Here is a 21,110-nt window from a genome sequence, read left to right as displayed (position 1 = left end):
AATTGATTAAAGTCACGATCCTGACCCTGCTGTAATATCGGCAATCTCTCGCCGGCGCACGTTGGCGAAGACAGAGCGAGGGAGAACGGAGATAAAAAGAGACGAAGGGGAAGAAAGAGAGAGAGAGAGAGAGAGGAGGATATTCTTCGGAGTGGCCACCTCGCGCGCATTTTTCCCCCCTTATTTTTCTCTCTCGTTACTCTGCCCCCCGCTATTTTGGTTCACCCCGTGGCCGTGCGGCTATAGCCTGGCCCTGTCCGTTCTCGTCGTCATCGTCGTCGCCCGCGTCGTCTCCCCATTGTTGCGCGCCGTGTTTCACCCCGGCAAGGGAAACAATGTCTAATTTCAGTTAATGCGGCCATAATGGTCGTCGTTGCATCGGGCCGCGCGCGCGGAACTTCGACGCCGGGAAAGAGAGATAAGTGAAATCCGCGCCGACACGGCATGGCGCACCGCGAACGCCCGTGTATCCGTCCGCACGTGTACACGGACGTGCACGTGCACGTGCACGCGCTCACACACGGCCACGGATGCGCACAGCCGTGACCGGCGCGCTGGATTATCGGTTGCTCTCTACGGAAGATTTCATAACCGGCGGAGATCCGGGCGCGCAGTTGCGAATATATACGATTACCTGCGACCGAAGGATAGGGGGAAGGACAATCTATCGGCGCTGATCGAGTGATCGGCCAGCCGATCGATCGGCCGATGGTCGATCGGCCGATCGCGCGCCGCAGATAGATTGATAAGACTCTCGGACTCTCTGGCACTCCGTGCGCGGATACCGTCGAGCGGAATTCTGGGGAATGTTGAGCTTCCACCGTGAGGGTTTTCGCTCGAAAGCTTCCTGGGAAAGTTCAATGTAAATATCAACATGTTAATCAATGTTAATTAATAATAATAGTCAATTTCGTTCTGCATGTGATTTGATACTGACGAAATAATAATGATATAATTATACTGCTAATATTAATATGTCATATTGTTATATTATGACCGGAAATAATTTATTTTAAAATCCTTCATTGAAACATGTAATTACATGTAATGAAACATGATAATTACATGTAATGAGATGAATTTGTAAATAAAGTAAATATGAGACTTTAAATTCTAGATGGTCAAGGATGCAATTAGAAGTCAGTAACATTTTTCGGTCTAAATGTTCGTCACTTGGCAAATTACAACATTGCTGTAAGCAATTTAATACTTCCAGGGACTCGTAGTTAGTAGGATAACTACTGTAAACTTATAGAACGTGATTTTCATTAAGAGCGATAAACCGGTTAATCGAAGAAAAACGCAATAAGCAACACGCATGAGTTTGTGTAATTATTAGAAAATCACGTAATCAGCAGACGTTCGGGAAGAAAGCGAAATGGGCGGACGGACAAGACTGCGTACACAGTTGGAGCAAGTGATTGGTGCGAAACGCGTGCAAATAAAGAACGTGAGAACGGGGAAAGAGAAGAGAAGAGAGAGAGAGAGAGAGAGAGAGAGAGAGAGAAGACCGGCGGGAAAAGAAGAAGCATGAAAGCAGAACGAGAGAGAAGTAAGAGAGAGAGAAAGCGAGGCAGTGTGTGTTCACTGTGTTCGATACATTTCTGTTGTGCAACGCCCGCGTAATTATAACGGGCGCGCGGGACGCTCGTTTGATAATGACTTTCTGAATGCAGGTCTCCGACGATGAAATTAGGGTTATTTGCCTCTCGAGTTCTCTCCACGTCTCCTCTCTCGGCTCCCACCGCGTCCCTCCCCCTCGTCGTCGTGCGTCCTGTCTCCTTTTGTTATGGCGTTAACGAACATTCGACGATATGTATCTACGTGCGCATCGTCCACGTAAGAGTTTACGAAATTTGCGATAGACTCATTGCTCATTGTGGGAAAAATGTCGTAATACTATGGCAAATGGATTCGTTTATGAGAGAGAAAAAGAGAAGAAACCGTTAAAATAATTTCTGAAATCGATGGAATTAATAATGTTAAGTAATCGTTTGCTTGTACAATTTCACCATATTTTTCAAGTTGCGTCGTTGATCCATATAATAAATAATTAAATTATCGTAAATTTTCTCAAAATAGAAAAATACCAATTAGTAGAAGCATGCCAATTAGTTTCTTAATATTTTTTAGAAAAGTGATTTATGTTCCTCGTGTACTTTTTCGTTAACATATGTATTAATATATTCATAAACAACGCAATGTATTAAATAATAATCATGGTACATAGAGACCTCCAAAAATAATCAAACAGATATATAAAACTGCCTTTGAAAGTTTCGAAATAATATTGCGAAGAAAAAAAGTGGTAAAATATTAAAGTTAAACACTAAATAATAAATCTTTTCACTTTTATAGCACTATTTTCGCTATTTTATTTTGGTAATTATAAAATTGAATCTATCCATTAGATCTTTATAGTCAGAGAAGGAGGAACATAGAAAATTTAATTTCTCACACGTTTAGCGCCACGATTTTTTCAATATTATCGGCACGAAATGGAAGTACATCCGTGTCTAAATGGGTTAATTACCTTAGCACGCGCATAAATTAAAGAGACGCAGCCATTTTGGCGCACAGGATGTTAAGCGCTGTTCTTTTTTTTCTTTAGGCAAAGATATCAAAGCAGGCGCGAAGTAACGGCTGCGGGTTGTAAAATAAACAGTGCAGATTTATTGCGAAGGTATGGAAGAAACGTGCGCGTCCGCGAACGAATGCGTTTCCAAGTTCCTCGTTTTAACGAGCGTATTAAGTACGTAACGGGGCCTTCTAGTCGCGAATCGCTATCGGGGTATCGCGATGGGTACACTCGATAGTTACGCGACCAACTGAAGAGCGCTCGGCGATAAAGCTGATCTTCAATTCCGTGATTCACGAAGCGAACAAAAATTGACTAATAAGACGTTTTTTTTCATTGTAATAAAAACTTATTTATAGTAATAAAAAACTCTGATTGTCACAATGAATTATATATGTCATGAGATAGATAAAATGCATAGGGTAATTCAAATGCATAAAGAACCACTGATTAACTTTTTGGAAAAAATTAAAAAAAAACCTGTACCCAATAAAGAAATTGACATAAGCCAACTGTATGTGATGATGCGATAAGAAATCCATAAAAATATATAAAAGAACTTATATTTCCAGAATTTCCACTTTTATGATTTTCTTATTGCGCTATCTGCGGTTGCCCATAAGTATAAGTTTTTTTTTTTTTAATTGCTTTACTTCTTTTAAATTCACTTAACTTCTGTTATATAAATACCTTGAAAATATAGATATGTCTCATTACAAATACCGATAAATAACAATGTGAGATATTAACTTTGAAGTATCGTGCGTGTCTTTTCTAAGGCCTTATGAAGATTACATCGCATTTTTACGTTTGTCGCTGCCTTAATCATTATTTATCAATAAATAGATATATAAATCTATGTTTTATATGCAAGTAAACGCTTTTCATAAACTATCGGATTTCAAGTTGTAGTAAGTGTTTAATAACGTTTAGAAAATGCCAATGTCTCTAACAAACTCCAGGATCTGCAACGTAACTGTACCTATACTGCACACTGTGCCAACAGTTGGTCTACATCCCTTCCGACCAACGTTCGTCTTTGAAAGAAAGTGCACTTCGTTTCGCGGAACGATAACTCACGCATCGTCGCGCGCTCATACACATGGGGAACAACCGCCGCGCCGCCACCACCATCATCATCATCATCATCGTCCTCGAATAGACAAGGGGGACGGGGGAAAAGCGCCAGGATACCGGAGTAAACGCACCATCCCGTCCCGAGCGCTCGCAATTAAGGGTTAATTAAATTGAGCGGCTTCCTAGATTTCTGTAATCATCGCGGACAGTATCTACGGGGTAATCTTCAGTGCATCCTGTCTGCCTCGAGGGCCCCACGGAAGGAAGGGGCCCCGAGGTAAGGTCATGCACCCCGCTGACCTCGGACCATCGTCTCTCCCTCTCTGTCTCTCTTTCTCTCGCTCTCTCTAGTCCTCTTTCCTCCTTCCCGCTCCTCTTCTCGTTGCTCCACCACCTTCACTCCACCTCGTTTCTTCTCTCCTCTCGCGCCTTCAACCCTTCCCCCTCCATCATCCACGACCTCTCGCCTCTTCTGCCTCCTCCCGTTGCTGCTGTTGCCGTTGCTGCTGCTGCTGCTGCTGCTGCTCCTGCCGGCGGTGCTGGCAACCCCCCTTGCTCTCGTCATCCTCTTTCTCCGCGGCCCTCCGCCCTTCATGCACTTTTCTTTTCTTCGGCCTCTTCTACTTCTTCTTCTTCTTCTTCTTCTGCTTCTTCTTCTTCTGCTTCTTTCGTTCTCTTCCACTGTTCTTTTTCTTTCCCTCTTTCCTTCCCGTGAATCTTTCGTGCGAACGTATATGGCAGAGACCAGGTGAGTGTATACAGAGTTACGTGCCCCGCGCTCGCGAGCAACTCGAATTATTATCAAAGACCGGGGCATCATCGCGGATAATAGGCGGATGTCGCTGTGACAGGGCAGAAAACGCGACGTCTTCTCGCGTCTACGTTCCTGTGGGAAAAACTGCGCCGCGGGCAGGAGAGCCGGCGGCTCTCGTGCGAATAATCGTGCGCGAGCTTCTCTTTCATGAAGTACAATGTGGCTCACGATATTCGAGAATGTGCCTTTGGGAAGTTCGTGCGCTTTCTGCGATTCACATACGAAAGAGGCCAGATCAAAACGAAGGACAGCCGTTCCGGTCTCAAGGTTTCGATAATTTGTAATAAAAGATACCAGCGAGAAAATATTTAAGAATCTTAATAAATTACGTTTTAAGAATAAAGCACGCCTACGTACTTCCATTTCATGTAAAGATTACATTATGAAGATTGTGATTCAAAAGATATTTCAAGATTATCATTAAATTGTTAAATATATATCTGCCTGTAATGTAAAGTAATTTCGAAACATGATGCGAGTTCTTCAAGAAAGCGATCATCAAAAGCCTATCTTGAGAGCATAATACATAATGTGAAACAAGATTACTTTTAAAACGATAGCAGTGATCGAAATAATGTCTCTTGCACCTTCTAAACGATCTTTCATTTTTTTTCGTTATTGATAATCTGATGTGTTACGTGCTGCTTTACTCTAAAAGAGTGCAGAACGATAGTTTCAACTAATATATTTGGAAAACTAACAAATTAATCTAACTCGTTACATTTTCTTCTCAGCGCGACAGAATCGCCGATCTCCGTTCGCGTCTCTCGTCGATAACCATGCGAGTCGACGCGTGCGGCTGATACGCGTAAAAACGCGTGATTTACCGGGTTTACGATCGCGGCGCGAGCACGCTTCGGGGCAGACAGACGGCCGCGCCGGCCACGATGGACGGCCACGTCTCGGACGGAAGTGGTTGTACACCTGGGCAGGCCGAGAGAGCCGATGACCAGCGAGAGAGCGAGCGCGCTCCTCTTCTCCTCGTGCGCGCGGCGGAACAAGGTCAGATGTTATCGCGCGCGGTGCGAGTAGCCAAGTTCAAGAGCGGAGGAACGTGGAATCGCGGGCGGGGATAAGGCGTGGGAACCTTTCCGGCCTTTCCACGGCCTGCAATTAAAAGTTCCTGCCGCGGCGAAGCGCGCCGAAAGCCAGTTTCGAAATGTGACGTCTTCAGATGCAAACATTGCCGAAATAAAATAGTATAACGCGATTGTATTCAGGCCCCCCCCCCCCCTAAGTTAATTTGGAGACTTAGTCGTGGAGAGATCAGAGATAATCGCACACATGATTAGCGAATAAAAGAAATTGACCGCACAAGCTTATAAAAATAATACTATATAATAAATTATAACGCGATAATATATTTTAATTATATCGCTATTGAAAGTTTTTCCGCATCAAACTTGAAGACGTAACATCTTGTAATTATCGCATGAAAGTAAGTGATGTTATAATTCTAGATATATAAATTGTGTTGCGTATTATTACATGTAATATATATAATTTCAGAAATTCCTCAGCTCAATCGGAATAATACGTAATATCAAGAATCAGAAAAGGGAGCTCGATTTGCGGACCGTGTTACGGAGAGTTTAACGGGTGATCACAGCGAGTCGCGAATGTTATCATTGGATCGATACTTTGTCAGTGACGTTTCTCCGAATACTGCAATCATAGTGCAAGTGGCTTCCTAATCGATAGTCGCAAAAGGCATCGTTCCTTGAATGAACTACAAAATAAAATCAAATTTAATATAAAAATTTTCTCTTCATTATAAATTACTTCAAATCAATTTACAAAATATACGTTTCTTTCTGGAAAACAACATGACGAACAAGTATTTGATATTTTCGTCATCATGCACTTTAACTTTAACGCGTATATATATATATATATATTCATTGTGCTACTTTTAACATTTATTCCAAATTTATTCCGTATATCGGAGAAACATCATCTCACCACGACGACTTTTCGTCTTTTTATTGTAAAAAGCGCGCGACAGAAAAAATCAAGATCCCAGAAGAAAAAAATATTGCAAGCACCTAATTTTCTGTAATATTTTTATTTAATTAAATTTTATAATTAAATTAATATTTATATAATGTAATCTTACAATGCCCGATCTTAATTTCGATAAAAAAAAACTAATTTTGGTTGTATATTAAAATATAAAACAAAAATTATAATATAGAGTTATCACGTAACAGCACCTTATTAGAAATATCTTTTTTGTCAAAAGTTTTATTAATTTCTATGAAATTTCTTTAAAAATTGGCACTTGCAATGTTTTTCTCCGTGAACTTCGAACATTGCTGTCAAGACATTTCGGCGACCCCGATGTAATCACCAGTGGAGATCGATCGCTAATAAATACGTAAAAAGGGTTCAGTACAGTGCATACCTTCCCGGCGCATGCCCATCTTCAGGCACTTTTTCAAGCGGCAATACTGGCACTGATTTCTATGATGTTGATCGATCGGACAGTTTCTCTGCCCTCGACACGAGTACGTTAGGTTCCGCCTGACACTCCTCTTGAAAAAACTCTTGCATCCTGAAAAAAAAGCGAAGATTATATTAGACTTAAATATAAATTCAGTTTTGATCGTATATTTAAACAATTCTAAATCTATTTAAAATATATTAGTATTAGTCTTTTACCGGAGAATATTTTAATATCTACGACAATTTAAATATATATGAATATTTATATATCTTATTCGCCATTGCGAAACGAATTGTCACTGGAATGTCCTCATTAGAAAAAATCTATTTCCTCCTGTAAGTTCTCTTTGCAGCCAATTTAAATTTCAAGACATCAATCGTACTTTCTCCATTAATGTCATATACGATTAGATGCCTCATGAGATCAATCTTCTAGCATCTAGCATAAAAACATTAACTACTTTTCGCCGACAGCAGAAATATATATATTTTTCTATGTTCGCGTTAATTCACGCGTTACAATACACGCGTGTATAATAACGAAAGACACAGTACGATCGGCATGGCATTCGGTAAAGCATAAGCGATTAGCTATACCACGTGCTGAAATCAAGATCCATCCGAGAGTATGCAGACGGTTACGCAGATTCTTATTGATAGAGCGTGTATGAGCAACCATAAACGTGACGGGACTAATGCTTATGGAACGGCATGGTAAGTTTCTCTTGTTTATTGGATACATCTCGCGGCGCACGTACGTACCACGTAAAACGTGCACGTGTGGAACGACAAGATTACGTAGCGCGATCAGAGAGAAGAACGGAGAGGGGAAACGTGCGCGGATCGGGAACGGCGGGGGGAGGCCTCGGACCGATGATACGTGATTACGCAAATTCTGTAACATGCACGTTGCAACGAGACCGATGCACCTTGAGGTCAACGTAGGGAGCGCGGATCTAAGTTACGGCGGATCCACGATCTGTGGCACAATGGCGGTCCGCGCACACACGCGCGACGCTCGATATAGGCAGATATCGCGGGCTGCCTCCTTTATGGGAATGAGGAGTCAGCCGAGTCGAAAGTGCCGACGGACTTGATCACGAAAATCCTATTAGTAGCCGTCCCGCTGAGATCGAGTACTCCACGCTCTCTCCTCTTCGCCGCGATACTCCACGGTATACAGACGATGAGTTTTCGCCGCATTACTCCGGATTCATATCCGGATATCACTCCAGAGTTGATGCGATCGATCATCTCGAGAATTTCACGAAGTGCGCGGTCGTAGAAATTAGCAAAATCTTGTCGAAACTATTATCGTTAAGAAAGAATTGATTTAAAAATTTATTTCTCAAATTAAATAGTTTAATCATGCCATTTACGTAAGTTCATAATATGCAATCGATTAGATGTCAACCAAGAATCAAGATGACTTCAATCTGTATTTGCACAGTCTATTTCTTAACAACTCTTCGTTATTAGTGTATTTAAAGGATAACATTTTTGGGGCAAAACTAAAACAAACTGCAAGGATTATTTAAAAATCGATCCATTTTCATTACTTAAAGATCAAAATATTTTTTAGTGCAAGATAAAATTTTTTATTTCATTTTTCTTGAATGTTTATTATTAATCATTTTAACTCTTCCGGCAGTATCATCTTTTTATTCGTGGAAAACTGCAAACAGCGAAGACGAACGTACCGCAATTATAATCGTAGCGAGCCGACAGGTCGGCCGTTCTTTGATTGGCGCGCGAATGGTCGTGCACGCGGCTTCCTAATGAGCGGTTAGTTAATTGCTGGTGGTAATGGAGCGGCAGGAGAGAAAGGAGTCCGATAAAGAGCCACTGCCACGGGGTGACGACGCGGTGCGACACAATTCAATTTAATAAACAGCGAGGCGAGCAATAATTCCGCGTCGTAAAAACACGTGGGACACGCACGTGAGCAAGACCAGCGCCAGCCAGTGCGCGCGCGCGCGGTACCAGGGGTTAAAAGGTGATCGGGGCCACGCGGTTGATTTTAATTAAAACAGACCCCGCCGGATAGAATGCGCGCGCGCACCTGCGTGCGAGCACCGACGGAACAAAATCGAAGGTATCTCTGCAGGAAGTGTTTATATTAGTAGATTTATCCTAATAATAAAACAAGGATGTACAAAGTGATAAAAAACGAGTTTCAAGGCTTGATAGAAATCTTGTATTTGGGGGAAAAGAGAGTATTATGAAACGTTTTTATAGATCCGATTTTAAAAGTTAATTCTTTAAAAATAAAACTGAAGGCTAAAAGTAAAAGATGGAACCGCATTATTAGTATATATCACAGTCTTGTGATTATTTTTACGTGTATATTTTATTTTGTGTTAATAAAATGTGATGTTATAATTGCGGATACATTGATGCAACTTGTACATAATTTTTGAAAAATTAATATTGATTTGTTTTATAGTAGTGTTCTGTGTATAAATTTCCATTCCAATTAACGTCACTCAATTATTTACGTCATATTCTTAAGATTCACAAGTATTATAAATAAATATTCATTTAATTCATTTAAGTCAGTTAATTATGACACTCGATAATTCTTATTATAATCGATTTAAATAATTTTCTTAAATGCTGACAAGATGCATAATTATTATATGTGATTTTTTTTATCAGAAATTCACGTAAAATTATTCCAACGAAAGGTGATGGAATCCACGCGGGTAGGAACTACGACGACGTAAAAGATCGCAGCGTACTTCATAAGGATTATAAGTACGACTTCGCCAGAGGAACGGGTCTAGGTGTAGCGAAGTCGACTATCACGATCGATGGCACGGCGTGTATACATATAGATAAATAGTTAGCGCAGCTAAGTCGGCAATTTATATCGTAACAGAACGCCCGCTGCGCACGAACTTTCGAATCGAGATAAAGAGGTGATTTCGCTTGCCGCGGTCCGTAAGTCATTCGCGAGCTTACTAATACTCTCGTTCTCTTGCGTGAATCCGCGGAGGCATCCGTCTCGTCGTCGAGATAGAGGACGCGATATCGGTCACAAACAATAGCGTAAGTAAAGCGTGAGTCGCCGCGCCGTGATCTGGGAATAAACCATCAAATGCGTCTTTCGGAGCATAATATCGAGATGAAAAATGGTCACTCTTTATCAAGCTATAAATAAAAAAAATTAAGAGATTTTGATGAAATATAAATATACTTAATGCAATTTTAACAATTCAAAATAAATTAAAAAAGTATCGATAAAAATTGAGATAAACATTGATGTAATTAAGATCATACTAATTAAATTTGTAAATCGTTTAATCTCTGTACTTGTATAGAGTATAAAAAATACTTTTCATCAGTTAATACACCCAAAATTACGATTGTAATGAAGATCAAAGTTATTATCGCGACTCCTAAACTAACGATCGCGACTCCGGCTTCTCCATTTTCCTCGTCGATGCTAAATGAGAAAATAAGCTCGCCAAAGAGAGATCAAAGGCGATTCAGGTTCGTACTAAATCTACGAGTCCTTCTCATCTTTAAAGCTTAAGCTCCTTGGTGTTCGACGTCGTCGTGTCGTTGTCGCTGCCGTTATTCCTGTCGTTGCCGACGTCGATGTCGTCGGTACCGGCAAAAACGAAGAACGAGCGAAGGGGGGAAAAAAGAAGACGGAAAAAGAGCCGGGTCGCCATAACTACAAATTGCATCGTTACACGCAAATTACGCGATTATTCTGTGCGAGCCAACCACCGGCGACCACGCAGTATATGTGAGCACTGTGGTAGCGAGAGAGCAACGAGAGACGGAGACGGGAGAGGGCAAGAAACACTGAGCGAATACGACGAAGAGATGAGAGATGGAGTAAGAAAGGAAGAGAAAGAGAGAAAGCTCGCTCGCGCGCGCGCGCAGCGCACAACTACCGTTTATACTTTCAGATTGTAGCTTGCGAGCTGCTCGCCGCGAGCTCAAATTGCTCGCGTCATTGAATTTTCATTGCTCGGGCTAGTCCTTCGTGGCACGGCGCGTTCCGAGTGCCAACTCTCGGCACAGGACAAACCTTTCGCGATCGTCGATATGGAAAGAACCGGCGGATATACCTTCGCTCTCTTAATCTTTTCCGGCAGAACGATGTCGTACGGCATCGGCTCTCAACGGTGGAGCAAAAGTACTTGGATATCAAAGGATATATGCATTGCCTTCTAGAGAGGCCCGCTGTTTAAGAAATGACTTAAAGTTTAAATTTAATGACGCTGTGTAATAAAGCAAATTGTACTATTCTACAGACACTGTGTATACAGTATTCTGTGTTATTCTCAGTATTCTATACAAAGTGCTGTAGACAGTAAATTATGTGCGCTCATTGTTGCGGCATACATTAGGTATATGTTGTGTGATCACTGACAATGAGTGTTATTACCGAGCATCGCAAAACAATACGTCAAAAATTTTCCGTTGCATAAGTCAAAATGACTTCTTTGCTTTCTTTCAATCCCGATTTAGCTCTAGGTATAATCAATTCTCAATAACTGCGATGTTCCCTCTCGTACGTAAGAAAATTTTTGTGCAGAAAATGATTGAAGATGAAGCCAAGATTAAGTCACTGAAATATTCGATCGATTCTCTTAATTAAGATCCTATTTGTGACGAAAGAACGAGCACGGCGCGTTTACGGTTTATTAACATTACGTAGCCAGCGCTTCGCTATTGCTTTTCGTAGCCATCACCCCGCAAAAAAGATGCCGCCTGGAGGGTCTTCGAAGGCTAGATCGACTTATTGCCGCGCCTAATGAGAAGTTGATTTAGTTTTAATAGGTCGCGTTGCCAGTCGCCACGGTAATTACGTCGCAGAACTGACGCGATGTCATTTCTCGTTGACGCGTGAAACGTGCAGCGATTGATCGATTCGCACTTCGCCGTGACGCGCGGCATTATCCTCGATATGCGTAAAAAGAACAGGAAAAATTAGCGAAATTAAAGCTCAAGGAGTATTGAGTAAAGAAAATTGCATGAAACTTGAATGGAAATAAAGTTACAAATCGTTCAGTTGACAATAATAATATATCCGTCACTATTGAGCGAATAACTGTTACGTTTATATTTATAAAAAAAAAAATAAAAATAGCAAAATAAAAAGTCATCTTCTTTCATGTAATTATGTTTTGATTATTTCTCCTGTTATTTATCTTGTTTATTTCTTAACCTTTTTTAAAACCTATAATTGTACATGCCTATATATTTTTTAGTCAAAATAAATTTATGTTTAACTTTTATCTGTATAATAAGCTTGATAAGTATTACTCATGCAGGTTAATCTAGTCGAGAGACTAGAATAAGAATCCAGTAAAAAAAGGATAAAATATGCTAGACAGCTCGACATTGCGTCTCAATAAGAAGCAAGCGACTCATATGAGAAGATCGCGAGAAAATAACTATGCTCGCGAAGAGACGAGTAAAAAGGATCCAGGAATGTGCGCGAGAGTCGGAAAAGGGAATCTGAGAATGGAATGTAGTGAAACACGTAAGGGAGAGAGTGATGAGAAAATATTAACTCCTCGAGTTTCTTTTTAATCTCTCTTTAAACAAATGACGATATTTGTTTTAGCTTGCTGTAACGTGTGCAATACCCGAAGTGCAATCAAAATTTCGTTCGGCAATACCAAATTTTGTGAAATTTGCTTCGATACTATAGCAATATCTTTCATCAAAAACGGCCAATTACACGTAATAAAAATTATAGAAATCTTTCAAATAAAATTAATGTACCAATTTCGTTTTGACTTTATCGTTTTGATTTTACAAATTTCGAGTTTAAATATTTCATTTCTTAGTAGATATATATAGTTATATGTAACATAAAATATTGATTATATCTCTTCTCATTAAGTTAAGGTACAGAATACATTAGATATAGAAGATTATTTCACATACATTGAATTTGCGAAGGTTTAGTAAACCAACAATTTTCGAAAAAGTCGAAAAAGATGTCTATCTTCCTAATCATAGTCGTACGAAGTAAGCATTATAATTGTGGCAACAAACCACCAGGTGTTCCGTGCACGTTTTTCTTGCAACAAGCGTTTCCGCTTGTCATTATGCGTACACAATTGCTTAGTAATCCCGAAGACGTCGCGCGATTCAACGTTTCAGAGGATCATCATTAACGGTCTCCTAAGCGGTTTAATTAAGGATTCGCGCGCGATGAGTCACACGAAAATTCGCGATTTTTCCTGAAAAAAATTGCAAGACACGCTACGTAGCGTCATCGGCGATGAGACACGAGTCAAACGGACCATGATACGCGATTATGCCAAAGAGAATTGACTGATCGTGACTCATGATTGCACTGTCGCGATGCCGTGACTTCGCAAAACGCTTTGGCATTCGTAGACTTTGGACATTGTGGATGTGATAAGTTGCTGATGAAAAGAATAAAATCTATTAAATTTGTTCTAAATTTGTTAGAACAAGTTCTTGAATACACCATACTCTTCATCTTATTTTATCCGCATTTTAATAACAGAAATAATTTCTTTTACTGTCCCTCTAACATTTTATTATAACATTATATATCTTTACTTTAAAATTAAAATTTTTAGTAATTTTTATAAATAATATATTTTTGAATACTTAATGTTGTAAAAACAAAAAATTAAAAATTATTGTAAATAAAAAAGTCTCGTAAAAATAATTTGCATTAAAAGATAGAAGGATATATGGAATATCCACAAGTATTTGCAAACATAAACATACCTGGAGTTGTAGATCTACTGACTATTATATTTAATTCTATAATCATGCGTTCTGTTTTGCCTCGATATACCGGTTTCTATAATGATTGCATTACATAACTTTATATTAATATACTTGCTGTCTAAAAAAAAAAAATGCGGAAATGATTCGTTATTATTTCATTGCCGCGTATCATGACAAAAATAATAATAAGTTTTCGCGTTTACCTCGTAATTATTTTCCAGTTAGAGGTATTTCATCAAAATGCAGAAACTGTTCTTAATGACATGTACTAATCAAGCGATATATGATTCTAGGTGTAGAAAAGGTAAATCGCGCTCTATTAATCAAGGTTCACACATGTCCGGATAATGATCGAAGGTATATATCGTCATCGTTAATCGATAGATAAAGATACGTGTTACATTTCGTCCTTTTCGCTTTTTACGCAGGATGAGGCGCTAATCGCTCTGATATCGTCGAAAGCGCAGCGGAATCGATCGCAAAGCGATCGTCGTTGGCGATGCTCGCGACGAGACGTGAGTCACGACGTTCGGAACGAGCGACTTTGTGGCGAATAATGACGGTAATTATAATAATAAGACCGACAAGATATGCGCAAGCGGTGGTATTAAGGCCAAGGGATAACGATAGCGGACCACGCTCTTCTATACATTATAACTGCTGCATCACGAGCTTCCCTTCATTATGATCTCGTTTCGCATGCTACGTTCTTAATTATTTGTCCTTTGGGAGGTACAAGGCGATAGAGGGAATTAGCAAACGTTTCCGGTTTGTTGTGCTCGAGACATGTAAATCTATTAGGAAAACATTACTTTGCGTGAGAAATGTTGATAGATTTTAAGTATCCCTAAAATGTGATACGTATTAAATATAGTAAGTCATTAAAAATAATAAATACATTTCTTCTATTAAAATACAATTACATTTTTGTGGAAGGAAGATTAGCAAACTAATTGTATTATACTTTTTCATTATTGTATAATAATAAATTAAAGCATCGAATATATGTATTAGACATTTTGTTTAGTGCAACGTTTATAAATATCTCTTTCTCCATGGTAGTTTTAAATAAAGTATTATCTATCCAAAATTAATAGCATTAATTTGCTCTTTAACTAAGTGTTGAGGTCTAGAAAATAAATGTACGACGAAATATATTTCTAATCAAATCCCCATAATTATAAAAAGAAAATATTTAATTATTTTTAATAGTATTTTTTCATCATTTACTCTCTAAATACACCATTTTCCACAAATTCTATTACGGACCCTTCGCAATACCTCGGCTTTTTAACAGTGAGAGCGGACTGATAGGAGTTTACTGTGTAGGAAGAGAATTCGTGCGCGATTCGGTCAGTAACGTTTCGACTCGGTCGCGTAAAATTAACGACATTGTTATAATTAATTAGCCCGACCAGACCGACGGCGGAGCGGCGGCTAGATAGCGGCGGTGTGCGAGAGCGCGGGGTTCGTTAGCAGGATAATTGGTCACAGAGGATGCGTCCAGGTAAGTCGCGCCTTGGTAATTCTATGCCCGGCGCGTATATACACACGTACAGACGCAGTGCCGTGTCCGACGTCCTGGCGATGTAAGACCTTGCCGCCGGTGCATGCTCTTAGGAACAACCAGAGCCTACCCAAGACACGGCACATTGCGTCGTTCCCGAGTAGAAGGAAACATAACTTACATCAACCGTTTTATTTCTCTCTCTCTCTCTCTCTCTCTCTCTCTCTTTCTTTTGTCTTTTTTCTCCCTACAAATTTACTTCGAAAAATTATTTACATTTTTTTTCGCATATGAACAAATAGACCAAGCAGCACACACGTATATTAATAAAGTTTGTTTCGTCTTCGAGGTTTCCGAGTAATTGAATCATTATACATATTTCTATATACATCGCAGCTTTCTTTCAAATGTAATTCTAATCTTTTTCACTTTCACATTTGGCTTAATCGCATTTCCTGAAGTCACTTTTACCGACGAAGATTACTATGCTAAGGAAATCTCTCGGTTTTGATGTTTCGCAGATAAGCCTTTACAGTTTGCCAGATAGCGCGACGTGGATATAGTTATAAGAAGTTTCGTTCGTTGAAAGAGAAGCCACGAATATCTTCGTGCGTCCTGTCGACGAACTGCCGCTTTTACCTATGCCCCCGATCCTCGAGACTGCAATGATCGAGAAATACATGTCGAGATTCTCTTCTGAGAGATGAAACGTTGTTCGACGATATCGAGCAGCGCGCGTAGTTACCGATTAGAAAGTCCGACTCTTGGGGATACGCTGTCCGTGTAAGATAGTGTTTAGCGAGCGTCTTAGCGAGATCAAACGGCACGTCGCGCCGTGAATCGCCGTGATTCAGGCCTTGTGTTCCAGAACGTTACCTCGATCGCATAGCGACGAATATCATATACTCTACTTTCGTTTCATACGTAACGCCTTCGAGGTAATCGCACCGTGCGACGTGCTCTTATTCACATCTGAATGGTTTTAAAATATCCAGATACAACTGCCTAGATGTCAAAATAAATATAAGTATTCATCAATATAATCTTATATACCTGCATAATCATTGGTAATTATTGATAGCCTAATAAGTGTATAATTGAAGACATCAGAAAATATAAGTAAACCGAGTCTATAATTTACAATGTTAAAACGTTCAGAGAAAAAAATCTAAAATGTTCAAAGTCCATAAATTATCATTTATCTCATTTCCCTTTATCAATATAAAAATTATTTTTTAGAAATTTGCAAATTAATTGAACAAGCTATAGAATGCATTGCAATGTCCGATTAATTTTTTTATAAAAAATTTCTATCATATCTGTTCTATTATTATTATATTTTAAATACAAAGTTATCATCAGAGAACACATAAAAATTGTCCGAGTTTCTTTATCTGTGCAACAAATCTTTTACTTGTTAAGCAACTGCAGCTTTTCTTTATGACGTTGTATCTTTCATGATACCGATATCAAAGCAAGATCACATCGTGATCACGTCAATCGAGACGCCGGAGGCCCCTCACGAAGGCGCTCGCTGTTTCATTTTCGCGAAACACTCGTACTCACCGCGGAAACGTACGCCCCAGGTGGAAATGAGATTAATAAAGATTAGCAAAGTCGGAATAATATAGTATGATCTTGTTAGAACGATTAGCCCGCGGGTCGCTCCGGCTTCTTCCTTCCGCGCGTCGTTCCAAACGTAAGTCCATAAGTAAGCGTAAAGACTCGCTTAAGGCGCAAGGGAGCGCGAGACCACGAAGAAGAGAGGAAGCCCCTCGCGGTTGTACCTCAAACCGCCCCACCGGAATCAAATTTCCACCCTGAAGAGAACAGCGAAACTTTTCGGTGTATTTATAAATGGCGAACTCAACGCGGTAGAGAGAAGAGAAGGTTAATAATACTTGGAGATATCCCGTTACGTATACATATCAAAATTAAAATACCATGACATGTTACAAGCCTTAAAAATGAAAAAGAATTTTCGCTATTTTGACGTGAGTGCCTCTGGCTCATTGTATAATCTTCAGATATATTTTCCGTTAAATTATAAGAAATTCTCGAGAATTTTAAATACATAAATATTTTACGTAAGAAATCGAAGCGTGAGAATGCAGGAGTTAACTCTTTTGCTATCACAAAATCACGGAGAAACAACTTTCACTTTCACTGGTAATAAAATTCAAAACAAAAACAATTTTATGAAATAAAATCATAAAAGCGGAAATGTTTCATTGTACGTAGCGTATACGCGGGTATATGTACCACGGACACATCGATAGGATAAATAACTTGAATTTCTCGACACATTTTGGACTGCACTTGTTTATCTGACTATTCGTAACATCGTGAAACACATCGAGCCAGATTTCCACGAGACAATTATTTTTAATCGTTTCTGAAAATATGCCCTCGCTCATCCTATTCCCCGTTCGTTACATTCGCCATTGTTCGCGTAATTATGCCAAAACAGTTTGGCTTTATAATTTGCTAATGCACGTAGGGGGATGGAAAAGGGTCCGGCTGAATAAAGTAAAGGGATAAAAAGCCGTAGCACATAATATACGCTCTCTGCGATCGCTACATTCTCAAAGGTGTAACGTGACTCGTACAGAATGGACGTCACTCCACGACAAAATAATATCTCTGTCTTAAAGACCAGTTTACCCGTGCCGCGCGTAATTACTATAATCAAAATCGCATGGACATTCTTAAGTAACGTTTGCGTCGGCCACGTACGTCCACGTGGAATTCGCTCGTCGTGTAACGACACATTGTTCGAAATGTGAGTGGTCCCACGGGAGCATTTCTGGAATTTGATTATATTAATTTTGATGTATTAATAATAAATTTTGCATTAATTCTACATATTAGCTCTATGGACGCAATTAATTCTGTCTGAAATATGGACCTTCAAAGATAAAATAATGAATTATCTTGGTAAATTCTAAATTTGTTTCCTCCACTTTTTAATTAAATCAGATATATAATTTTGTAATGTAATTAATATAAATATATCGCGTGTGTTATGTTTACATTGAAGATTACACAAAATTGTAATCTTGCCAAGCAAATAAGACAGCATTATATTTAGTTAACGACTTAGAATGAGCTTAGTGAACAATTATTTGATTCAATAAATAATCCGGAAGCACAATTGTCAAGATACAAATGTCAATTGTTCGCACGCGCTTTGACCGGCATTTCCCATCGTAACTACATCACGATTTCATTCACAGTGACACTCCCCCCGTGCAGTTCTTCGAGAACAAATGAAAATAAATGTGATCGGCTATATCCTCTGGGAACGACATCTAACTCTCGTCGCTCTTGCGGAGTGCAAGGACGAGTGTTCAAGGCCGCGTGGTGGCTCACCGCAGCTGGAGAACGCTCAATTGCATCCACCGAAAATGTATCGCAAAAACACAGAGACACACAGGTGTGTCGAAAGTCGGTGTTCTCGAAAATAAGGGGGTGGTTCCGTGGTAGAGATAATGACAGGGTGCAGCGCGGGCAGCGTGTGAAACAATGCCTCGCGTTACCGCCACCATGGAAGAATACAGCACGGATTGGATCCGGAGCTCATTCATAAAATTGTACAACTCGCTTATCGATTTATGAACGTTTTTGAAAAAAAAATGATTATGTGAAATTTAATCTCACATAATTAAAAATTTCATCCCATAGGTGAATTAATAATATGGAAATTGAAAATGCTGATAATGTGACCCAGCATTACACGTAAAATTTCGAGTCGTTCATGAATCGTATTTGTTAAAAAAAATACACACTTTCGTTAATTATTTTACATATAGAATTGCGTAAGAGTTTAAAAGTTAAAAAAATCAATAATTAGACAATCGTCAACTGCATAAATGTAAAACGAACAAGAAAGGTATTCGCAAAAAGACACAAGCAAGTACATTAAAATTACGGGACGAATATGTATGTCAGATGTCAAATAACATGGCTTAAAAAAGTTTTGCATCAAAGATCGTAAGAAATCGAAGGTCAGGAGTATACGCACATGAATAAATAGCCTAACTTATGATAATTGTACAACTCCCAGAATTTTTTCTCGAAGCGTAGGAAATATTAGCCCAACACACACAAGCCTAAGCTGTCGGCAAATATTAACCTAACACAAACCTAAAAGTCGGCACTCGGTAGCATATGATACCAGAAACGGATAGTCGGCATCTCTGATCTACGGATCGTCGTTGAATCAATTAGATTTAACGTGCACGCAATATTGATCGATTAAACTATCTCTGGAGTTCTCAAAATCGGAGGTAACGTAATAATCAATCTGATATCGTTCTGATTTTTTTTAAGACCACCTTAAGTCGTCAGCTTTCGACGGAGGTAGCGTTTGGACCATCTGGTTCGCTACAGTCGAGCTGTAAATATCCATCATCGCTTAATTAACGGTCATCCTAATTTCAAGGTCGGCATTCGATGGGATTCGAGGGTTAAACTTACGCCTGCGAAAACGCAGGGTCGAATCCCGAATGACTATTGCGCAATAACCAAAGACAGGGAATCTTGTACCAGTCGTGCTACTTGGAATGGGAGGTTCCCGGGCTCCTGTAATCGGCAGATTAATGTTCATCTCGCTCTCCCTCTCCCTCTCTCTCCCTGTCTTTCTCTCTCTCTCTGTCGGTCTGAAACGCCTAATCTCAAGCGATAGTCGAGGATCCGTCTGAAGGGGGCATCGCCGCATATCGTTCGGATTGTTCGGGATCGCCGATGAACGAATGGTTTAATTTACGGCGGGAATACTCAGATCCCTGGTCCTTGACGCGATCGAGTGTCCGGCACTCACGAGGACGTTTCTCCGGATAGAGACCGGTAAGACCTTCCGAAATTCGGACGCAAGCGTTCGAACAGGTCGAACTGGTCTCGGAGCGCTAACGCCTTCGGTCGTCCGGGGCGTTGTTTCGGGCCGGCGAGATAATACCCGACGGGACATTTAACGCGGTTGAAGGTGCCGGCGAAGGGTTCGCATTATCCACGGTCAGTTGACCGACGACCAGTTTTTCCGACCGCGAGGACAACGCCCGAGGTCTTTCCCAGGACCCCGTCGGCATCGTGTCTGTCCACGTGACCCCTAGGAAGCCTCCTTGAAACACGTTTGCGACTATCTATTGAGGAGATGATCAGGATCAAAGGACATAGCGGAGTGAGAGAGAGAGAGAAGACGAAAACCGATAATCGTCAATCGGACGAGGCCGAGTAGCGAGAAAGGGAGGGGTGCAGAAGGAAGATCTCCGACGCGAAGGGGACGCGAAAGGGTATCCGGTTTTGGAATCGGGCCGTTGCGGGGTCCCGGGACCGAACCGGACCGGACCAGACAGTCCTCGCGGGATCATTAATCAAAATATTTACGCGCAGGGATGTGCGAGCGTCCGGAGAGTCGCTCCGACACTCCGTCTTATCGATTATCCGATGTCACGTTCCATACGGTATTTTCGGTATTCAAGGGGTTCTATACGGTTGCCCGTTAGCCCTGTCACGAAGGGAGAAGGGTATTAAACGAATGAAAGAAATTCGTCTTGTCGGACGACGATCTCGACGTCGAGCTTCACGATCTTCGGTAATTTATACCTCACAGCGTGTAAACGTGCGTGCGTTTTTCATTTTCCCCCTCTCCCATCCGCTCCTTATGATTCGTTGACGCCGACGGTGGGCCATCCTCGTCATTTTCGATTCCTCGGCGAGAGGCTCCTCTCTTTGGGCGCGTTGGCGCGCGGCCTTGCTCGGGGCCTCGTAAAAGTCGTAATTTATCGCCGGTACGGCATAATGACTTGGCCACCGCTTTAATTATAGCTCATTCCCGTCATCCACGGAAACAACTGTGCGTTCGATATCGCTACGAATATTTCGCAGGGCCAGCTATCCCTATTTTCATGTCAGTGAATTGATATCGCCTACGTGTATCTTTCAGAATA

At 40.4% G+C, this 21,110-nt stretch overlaps 1 protein-coding gene across 2 annotated transcripts in view; it reads right to left on the bottom strand.

Annotated features, from left to right (window-relative positions):
• The window catches only part of Svp (nuclear receptor subfamily 2 group F member 1-B), a 120,460-nt gene that overhangs the window by 89,741 nt on the left and 9,609 nt on the right, over positions 1–21,110 (bottom strand). Inside the window, exon 2 of one of the 2 annotated variants that reach the window (XM_071787417.1) lies at positions 6,865–7,023. In XM_071787417.1, coding sequence (XP_071643518.1) covers positions 6,865–7,023 — 159 coding nt within the window. The remainder of the gene's footprint in view (positions 1–6,864; positions 7,024–21,110) is intronic. The other variant, XM_071787418.1, reaches the window with a different exon arrangement.

Source organism: Temnothorax longispinosus, chromosome 9 (assembly GCF_030848805.1).
Source record: "Temnothorax longispinosus isolate EJ_2023e chromosome 9, Tlon_JGU_v1, whole genome shotgun sequence".
Taxonomy (NCBI): domain Eukaryota; kingdom Metazoa; phylum Arthropoda; class Insecta; order Hymenoptera; family Formicidae; genus Temnothorax; species Temnothorax longispinosus.
The sequence above is the reverse complement of the archived record's forward strand: the minus strand, read 5'-3'. Positions and strand labels throughout refer to the sequence as shown.